A 9,055-nucleotide genomic window follows, 5' to 3' on the forward strand; every position below is an offset into this window, starting at 1 on the left:
AGATATTTCACTTCTTAAATTTTAATAATTATATTAAATTATAATTCTTCTAATAAAATTATAATTCAAACTTTGGTCTAAAGATAAAAGACAGATGGAGTATTAATGGACATATTAATGAATATAATGAATTAATAAAATAATAAAATTAATAAAATAATAAAATTAATAAAATAATGGACAGATTAGTCGAGAAGATACAATACGGATGAAAGTGTGACATATAATATCGTATTTTCGAGTGACAATAGAAATCAATAGATTCTAGGAAATTGTAAACGTTACAATTTGAAACTCCATTGAACGAGATCGGTTCATGGAGCGCTAGTAGTCCAGGTGGCTTGAAAAGGCAATTAAACGTATAAACGGTGGAAATTAGCCGCAAGAATTGGTTTTGAATCTTGGTAAAGATACGCCCTTGAATGGATTCGTGGGCATCAGGGCCATTTAACACGATGACATACCATTTACCACCCCCGCAAAGAGACCACTGGATACTGACAAAGCCCTAAAGCCCATATGTCAGCACGTGCCGGTAACTATAGCTGCTCTGTATCGTTCAATGTTCATGCTATTGGAATAGTGAACGGTTAGTTTCCCGTTTATTCGTCACAAACGTCACGATCTCACGTTTCAGGGGAAAATTAACGCTTAACACTTTCGGACCTTTGTGGTCTTGACTTTCATTCTCGTGCTGAGATTAAACTTATATTGCTTCTTGGATCAAAAAGAAATCAGTTCGGAGATATTCGAAAATATTACAGCCAATTAAGTGTTTGATATGAAATAAACTTTTGTTTAATATTGTGTGAAATGTTTTTTAGAAAAGTTTATTTCATATCAAACACTTAATTGGCTGTAATATTTTCGAATATCTCCGAACTGATTCCTTTTTGGTAAAAGAAAGCATAATCTACCTTATGCTCTGACTCATATAGTAGTCATATCATTTAACATGAATTGTTCTCACCAGTTAATCATAAAATTACAGATAATTCTGTTTCAACAATTGCAAATTATTAAATTGTTCACATGAATGGTTTACTTGTATTTATAATCTCATAGATAAAAAAGTTATAGATAGATGTTTATAATTATTACATAATCTGAAAATAAAAGAATAAGAAAGAAGAATAAACTACTAGGGAGCAAATATACCTTATAAATAAAAAATTAGATAACCTTAATTTAATTTGGTATCATGCATTGGTATTTTGATAACAAACAATATACCAACTTCTCTTGTAAAATCTCTCTTCCGTTTCAGCAAATAGTCGTGCATTTACATACATGAACTTTTGCATATTTATATGATGTACGTGTATATCCGAGAGAACAGGATAAAAGAGGGGTTGGTCGAAATCAGCGGATTCACCAATTCCTTCTTATTCCATCCTAATTCGAGGAAACGACCGTCGTAAAACGAATCAGAGAAGTATCATACCTCGGAATTTCTTCTTCCTATTACCCTCTGGACGCTCGTTTTTGTTCCACCCTCCTGGATCCGGGTTAGGTTGGGGTTAGGAAAGGAGGCAAACGTTGGAAAACCAAGCAGGAAATCGTATTCCATGGAAAACGGCAATCCTCCTACATACACGATTACTTTTCAGTCCTTCGTTTTTTATTGAGTTATCGAAATTATACCCACGAGGTCGATTTCATTGCACTATGCTTGAAAACTTTCCTAACAATATTCATTTCCAGTGTATTCATTTAAATCCAATCGAAATTCACGCAGGCGCAATGTGGATAGTATTCCAAGTATATTTCTGATGGATTTTAATAACTTTTTGTGACTCAAAAACTCACTGCATAGTCTAATGTTTTGTATAACTTTTACTCCCTACTTTATTATTTATCCTCTCATTAGTACGTTTTATAATCTAGTATAACAGAAACTAAAGTGTTATAAAATTGGAGAATACATACACTTATTTGCAATAATGACTCTATCTTATATTACATGAATATATCCTTTATAAATATAGTACTAAGAGCGCCATCTGCTGCCACATAATGTCAACGTATAGTCTAATCGTATTAAATTAACAGGTACATAATTTTAATTTAAAAGAATTTGTTAATATTATGTATAACTATGTATTAAATAACAAAAATTATAAATTTTGAAAATTATAAATTTTCAACAATATTAATGCAGAACTGTCAATTTTATAAAATAATATTTTGATAAAAGTACATTCTATACTCGTTATATAAAAAGCTCTTATTTAATTTAATTATTTAAAATTTTATTGAATTATTTAAAATACTAAGTATATTAATTTACAATAATTTAAAATATATTTTCATCTTAATTATATTTTTCAATGCTAATAATGGATTATCAATGCCCTCTTTAGGAAGGATTTGAATGCGGTTCCGGTTTTAGTTCTTTCTGTGACAGGCACTGCAGCAAGATGGTGAGTTTCGTGTATGAGAAGTTTAAATCTTTAATTGTAGAGAGAATCCTATGCAAAATACACAAATTTTTAATAAAAAAATTACAAAACGATTATTCGTGTAACCGGTTAAGAAAATATTTTTTAACCTTTCAAAGATAGTTAAATAATATTCTGTTATCTGTTGAATGTTTTGGTTATGATTTCTGTTTCCAAGAATTATAATATAATATAAGATTCTTTAATTAATTGTTTTTTCTTTTACTATATTTTTCATGTTCTCATATTATTTTCTATCGTATATAGAAATAAATTTCGGAACAATTAACTGATGACAGTATACGTTTATAGGTTATCTCGCGCTGTAATCTTAATGCGTGCGAGTTACATACGAAATGATTTTATTCTAATTACTTCAAATTTATGTTTCAGTCGCTTGTAATTCCAGAGAAGTTCCAACACATTCTTCGTGTCATGGGCACGAACATTGATGGTAATAGAAAAGTTATGTTTGCTATGACAGCAATTAAAGGTGTTGGTCGTCGTTACGCCAACATCGTTTTAAAAAAGGCTGATATCGATCTAGATAAGCGTGCTGGAGAATGCTCAGAGGAAGAAGTAAGAATTAATTTAACAATAATGTCATACAAACAAGATTTATCATATTTTTATAATATTTATTTGATTCTTTGTTATCAGGTTGAAAAAATTGTAACAATTATGGCTAATCCTAGGCAGTACAAAATCCCAGATTGGTTCTTGAATAGACAAAAAGATATTGTTGATGGCAAATATTCACAGGTGTGTATAACAAAAGAAAAAGATAAGAGATCCCTAACTATGTAATGCACAGTTTCACGACTAACCATATGAACTTTATGTATGGATTAGATGGTAGCTTGTGCTAGAGAAACTGCATGATAGGTTGCTATTTAACATTGAAGTTAAATGGTGTGTCAAATAATTAATTAACATGCAACATATAAAGTTCAGTACTGTTACATTTCTTACATTGCTCTTTTTATTTCAGTCTTTAAAGAAGTTACAAAATAGCAATTGTTATATTATATTTTATAGCTTACTAGTTCATATCTGGATTCAAAACTTCGTGAGGACTTGGAACGAATGAAGAAAATTCGTGCTCACCGAGGTTTACGTCATTACTGGGGCTTGCGTGTACGTGGTCAGCACACAAAGACTACGGGTCGTCGCGGTCGTACAGTGGGTGTATCAAAAAAGAAGTAATTTTATATTTTCTTGATTATTAATAAATTAATAAAACAATATTAAGGGTTTCATTTTAAGATTAAGTGACACCTATTTTGAAGAATATATTTATTAAAGACAATATTAACGTGTATTAGTATATATCACGATTTTAATATTTATAGAATACAGTTTTCACTTTGAACAACAACTGATTTACAATTATGGAAACATTTTCTAACTAATCGTATTATATAATTGTGTTCTCGTATTTTAAAAATTGACTGCTCTTGTTTGATATGCATTATTTATGTAGATTTTAGGAGCAGGAAATATATAATCCAAGAAATGTAGTTTCTCAATTGATCACATTTTGGTAATTTTTTTTACATTAATTGCACGAAGTGGAAGAAATATTTTATAGTGCATAATGCAAATGCAGTTAAAATTGAAAGTAGAATGAAGCATTTAAATGCAAGGAATGTGCATTAAAGTTATTGACTGAATTTTCGTTGACCAACATCAATTAATTCTAGATATGCTGCGGGTACTTTTCCTCGTCTTATTCCGCTTATACCAATTACGTACTCCTCATTGCCGGGTATCTCGATAACCGTAATTACCTACAAGATAGTTGAATTTTATAAAATTTTATAACATATTAATAAATTCGTTTAAAATAATCTACCAAACTTCGAAAAAGCTAGACTTGAGAGGTAAAAATCTGCTGAGACATGTTTAAGGTTATAGAAAATAAAATACATTTAACAGAATGAATGACAATTTATTTTTTATACATGCAAAATTGAATAAATGTACATGTGTGTTCTTTTATATGTGCTTTACTATATGCATACACGTAACAATACTTTATACGTAAACAAATATACAAATGAAATCAGAACAAACAGATATATTAAACACCAAAAACAAATCTAACAAAAGTAAGAAAATTATACATTGTGAAACTTATAACTAAAAAATATAGATATATATATCATGCATAATTTTTCTTAAAGATTTAATGTCAGGTATATAAAAGTGCTAATTTTTAAACAGAGAGACTTAAGATAACTGAGTATCATATGCGATCCCAATGTATATAAGTATATATCTTCTTATTTTGTAACACCTTGTATCATTTTTATGATACATAAAACTATAAGAATTTATTTACACTACTTCAAACGTTCTACTTTTATTTTATACATTATAGAAACAAAAAGATCTAAACTACATATAAAATAATTTTAAACTATATGACAATATATCATGGAAAATTCTTATATAAGTAACATTATGTGTTATCTACTACATCTTTTCTATTATATATATAAAAAACCAAAAACGCATTTATATTGCACTAAATTTAACGATTTTAAAATACATAATTTTTTATCTGTATTCATATACATATAATATATTTCTAAGAAATGTGCTAACTTATTATACGTTATTATACGTTTGAGTTTAAGGGAATAAAAAGTTCGTACAATTAATGTAAGTAAATTATAAAATATTTCCAATCGATATCACGAAATTTTTATAAATATAATTGAACTAATAAATGCAACTCACTTTTAATAACGTTTCATGCCATTTGTACGGCTATGCTGCAAACATGCTTCTTCTTAACTAAATCACAAATTTTGTTACCTCATTTTGCACGACGCTTAATTCTTCAGAATTTGTCGCAGAAAAATCGCATAATACCCTTGCTAGTTGCTCATCGTCATTTCCTGATACATTGGATGTTGATTGGGTAGTCGGATGATAAGGACCCCCAGATAAGCTGGGTAGGATAAATTACAATTTGGTTGAGTTTGGTGAACATGCATTTTAAAGTGAATCAGCTATTTGTGCAAACATGAGAAACTTTTTTTTTAACATTTAAAATTTGGACTGTATTTGTAGACTATATAATTCAACATAAAAAACTTGATAATACTACAAATACTAAAATTTTCTTTATTTTGTAAGAAATATGCAAGAATTTTGATTACCATTAGGATTTTATATAATCTACATGCTACATACACATGAATAAAAATAATTAAAATTATTGATAAATTATATTGATACACATATGAAAGCATAAGCGGTTTGACAAATAGGAAAACATAGATAATACTAAAAGAAAGATAACGAAATTTTGAGAAAGAATATCCCAATACCTTTTAACAGATACATTGTTAGTACTAAAGAAAATTTAGCAACATGCATTAGGAACAAACATTAATCAGCTGTACAGTGCATATTTGGATATTGACTCAAGTATGAAAATATTTAAAAAAAGAAAAAATGTACATAATAAAATTCTTCTCCTAATTCCATTATTTTCATAGCTGAATTGCTATTATTTTACTATACAAAATTCATTAGCGGTAAATAAACATTTCATAGAGATAATTTATTCACTCATTTCTGATAGTTACAAGTTTTAAAGCAGCATAATAGACTAACAATCATTTAACATACTTCTAAAATTGTATTTGTTAACATGTATGTATATACCTATATATATATCAAAGAAAAAATGCAGTAAGCTTCTGTTTATTATTTTAGATCACAATTATTACGAAGTAGTTATTGCCCTTTTTTTAAACGCGATTATAAATTTGTAAAGCTAAACATTCGAAGTATTCGTCTCAAAGGTAGCAGTAACATAAGTAGAATCAGAAAGGGGTGGATTTATAGAGGAATTTTGGGATTGTGAAGGTGAGGGTGTTAGCTCGATCACATCTTCGCTGTTGACTCGCAGCAAAGGACTCGGCTGACGCGTCCTGCAATCCCAATCATGCAGGCAAAGATAAAGAATAGAAAGAATACATCGGAGGAAGAATAAGTATAAGAAGCATAGGACTAGAGCAAAAACAAAGATACCATTTTTATTGTGAAACATATAAATAAAATAGATTACAATTACTACTTAGAACAAACAAAAAAAACATTACATATATTGCGCTTATAAAAATGAGCAGAATTTTAAGCAGTAGAATATTCTACATGATGATCTTTGCGAATGAGTAATGATTCTATAAGCTTATCCTAAATACTTTTATGTGTCATATATGACACAGCATCCAATAATTATTAGACATTACTCACTCGGATCACCAAAGAGTGGGATAGCTGTACAAGGTCAGTGCAGGATAATTAAACAATGTTTGAAGAAAAAACTTTTAAAGAAAAGTTTGTCATCTTACCCAGCAAGTTCACGTTGCAGATCTTGCATTGTTGCATGACATTGAGCGTAATAACGCGCTTGTGCCTCGACAAATTCATGCAAACAACGTAAGTGCCCAGCCTGAGAGCTTTGAACACCTTCCAGCAATAATTTCACTATCTCTGCTTGACGATCGAACTCCGATTGCGCTATTCTCAACTCCCTCTCTGCCTGAGTAGAGTAATAAAGAGTTTTATTCCTTGCATCTGATTAGCATAAAAAATTGTTTGTGCAACATAAAATGACAAATAATGGAAATAACTTACAGCATAACTTTACAATGAAAGTTATGTATGGTTAGCATAAACATCATTATAACAAAAATGGTAAAATTTGCAATTACAAATGAAAGTTTCATAAAATGTTTTTTTATGAAACTTTTAAATCTATCCATTTGTAATTGCAAATTTTACCATTTTTTACAAAACTTTAAATAAAAAATATAAAATTATAAAAGAATTAAACGTGTATTTAAAAGAGTACAGAGCTAGTCTCAAATTTTGAATCATTGAAGGTGTCAACTCCATTAATACCTGATCAAGTAATACTTCAGGTGATACCCCAGTCTCCTATGAGATGCAGCAGTGTATAGGACAAAGCACATAGTAAATATATAGTGTATATAATTAAATAAAATGATAAATAGTAAAACTTACACTCTGCTGACCCAGCATACTTCTTGCTTTCCTTACTCGGTTTTTACATGAATCTAGGTCCAATCTGAAAATAAAAATTAGTAATATTAACAACATACATTTAAATGTACAGAAAAAAATGAAATACATACCGTTTATTTTCCAATATTGACATTTCTTTGGTAACAGTTTTCATTTCACCTTCCAAAAATTTTCTTAAAGGTTGTATGTAACAATTAGCAGAATCTTTAATGAAATTTCTCTGAATTTGTCCTAACTTTTGCTGGCATTGTCCAACCTTGTTTAGTGCACTGCCTAAACCAGAAGTTTTAAAACTTATATAAAATTACAGAGCAATGATAATTAATAAATTAATTTTGTATACCATAAGCAATTCCTGGACCAAAATCATTTCCTGCCTCTATCATATCCATGCCTACATATTCTAGATTGCTCAATCTGTTAGGTTTCTTTTTATCAATCTTCTCATAAAAAAAGTCTTCAATTCTATTGCCTGTAAAAAAAAATACATTGCATAAATATGTGTAAAGCTTTATAATTTAAATGTATCATATAATATTCTTATAATACCTGGATTTGGAGTAAGTACTGCCTCCATATTCCTAAGAATCTTTTCAGTCCATGTTTTAGTTGCATTTGCTCTATCTGCAAGGTGCTCTAAATGAGCATCTAATTCAGTTTTCTCTGATGTTCCCAATGTTTCTTCTGTCAACTACAGCCAAATTTTAAACATTATAGTAAATTAAGGCAACTAAATTTTTAATTCTTTATTATTTTTTCTATTTTTCTTAACAATAAAATATATCTCTTGACTAAATTTTGATGACATTAGCATAAATATTAAAAATGACAAGTGTTAGTCATCCCAATTTATTTGATATATTCTGAGTCATCAAATGATTAATTACTTAAACTCTTCAACAACTCTTAAACAATTCTGGAGTCTTACACATTAAGGAATTTTATAAAGATAAGCAATATCACTCTAGAATGATACTGCTACAAACAAGAAAATTAACAAATAGCACAGTATAGAAACAATTATTCAAATGTGCTATATATTTACTAACCTTACATTTCAATAATAATTAAATTTAATTTCTAGAAAAAAATTACAAATAAAAGCATACACATAACGTATCACATATAAAAATTATTACAAAATATATAATATCATAGAGATTAAATGAAATAGTAATTGCCAAGTAATGATTATTTCATCGAAATGTTTCTTCACTGAAAAAAGGTACAAAATGTCAGAAATGACAGTGTTCAGCCACAAGTATCTTAACTAGTACATTTTCTTATTAACATGAATTTGTTGAATTATTATATTAAACACTTCTTACCTGTACGACTCTACTAAGCGCAGCACCAGCGTCTTTCACTAATTTCTTAACGTTTAAATCCATTTTTGCGCCTGTTCTGATATGAATCCTCTACCTTCATCAATCCTTTGCTACTCTTTACATGTATTTTCCATCGACCATTGATTCCAAGTGTCCCCGCGAAGAGGCGCTTCGTTTGTAATTTATATAAGTATTAGATTTTTATGCCTATTCTCT

At 28.9% G+C, this 9,055-nt stretch overlaps 2 protein-coding genes across 8 annotated transcripts; one reads left to right on the top strand and one right to left on the bottom strand.

Moving 5' to 3' along the window:
* Positions 1–2,825: 2,825 nt before the first annotated feature.
* Positions 2,826–3,688, top strand: RpS18 (ribosomal protein S18). Its single transcript, XM_069127957.1, has 3 exons — positions 2,826–3,020; positions 3,102–3,203; positions 3,480–3,688. The coding sequence occupies exons 1-3, from the start codon at positions 2,826–2,828 to the stop codon at positions 3,645–3,647; spliced, it is 465 nt and encodes a 154-aa protein (XP_068984058.1). The 3' UTR covers positions 3,648–3,688.
* Positions 3,689–3,755: 67 nt separating this feature from the next.
* EndoB (SH3 domain containing GRB2 like, endophilin-B) lies at positions 3,756–9,001 on the bottom strand. Of its 7 annotated transcripts, none has more exons than XM_069127949.1 (9): positions 8,840–9,001; positions 8,061–8,202; positions 7,855–7,983; positions 7,622–7,784; positions 7,491–7,554; positions 7,368–7,403; positions 6,815–7,005; positions 5,265–5,400; positions 3,756–4,231 (listed from the first exon to the last, which is right to left on the bottom strand). In XM_069127949.1, exons 1-9 carry the CDS (start codon positions 8,900–8,902, stop codon positions 4,103–4,105), a joined length of 1,053 nt encoding a protein of 350 aa, XP_068984050.1. In that variant the 5' UTR covers positions 8,903–9,001; the 3' UTR covers positions 3,756–4,102. The 7 variants fall into 7 exon arrangements, with proteins under 7 accessions (XP_068984050.1, XP_068984051.1, XP_068984057.1 ...); XM_069127954.1 differs by lacking the exon at positions 3,756–4,231 and adding an exon at positions 6,717–6,740 and having other exon boundaries at positions 5,262–5,400; positions 8,840–8,998; XM_069127955.1 differs by lacking the exons at positions 3,756–4,231; positions 5,265–5,400 and adding exons at positions 6,262–6,391; positions 6,717–6,740 and having other exon boundaries at positions 8,840–8,998.
* Positions 9,002–9,055: the final 54 nt, after the last annotated feature.

This window comes from Bombus flavifrons, chromosome 14 (assembly GCF_040668555.2).
Source record: "Bombus flavifrons isolate JBK064 chromosome 14, iyBomFlav1_principal, whole genome shotgun sequence".
Classification (NCBI taxonomy): Eukaryota; Metazoa; Arthropoda; class Insecta; order Hymenoptera; family Apidae; genus Bombus; species Bombus flavifrons.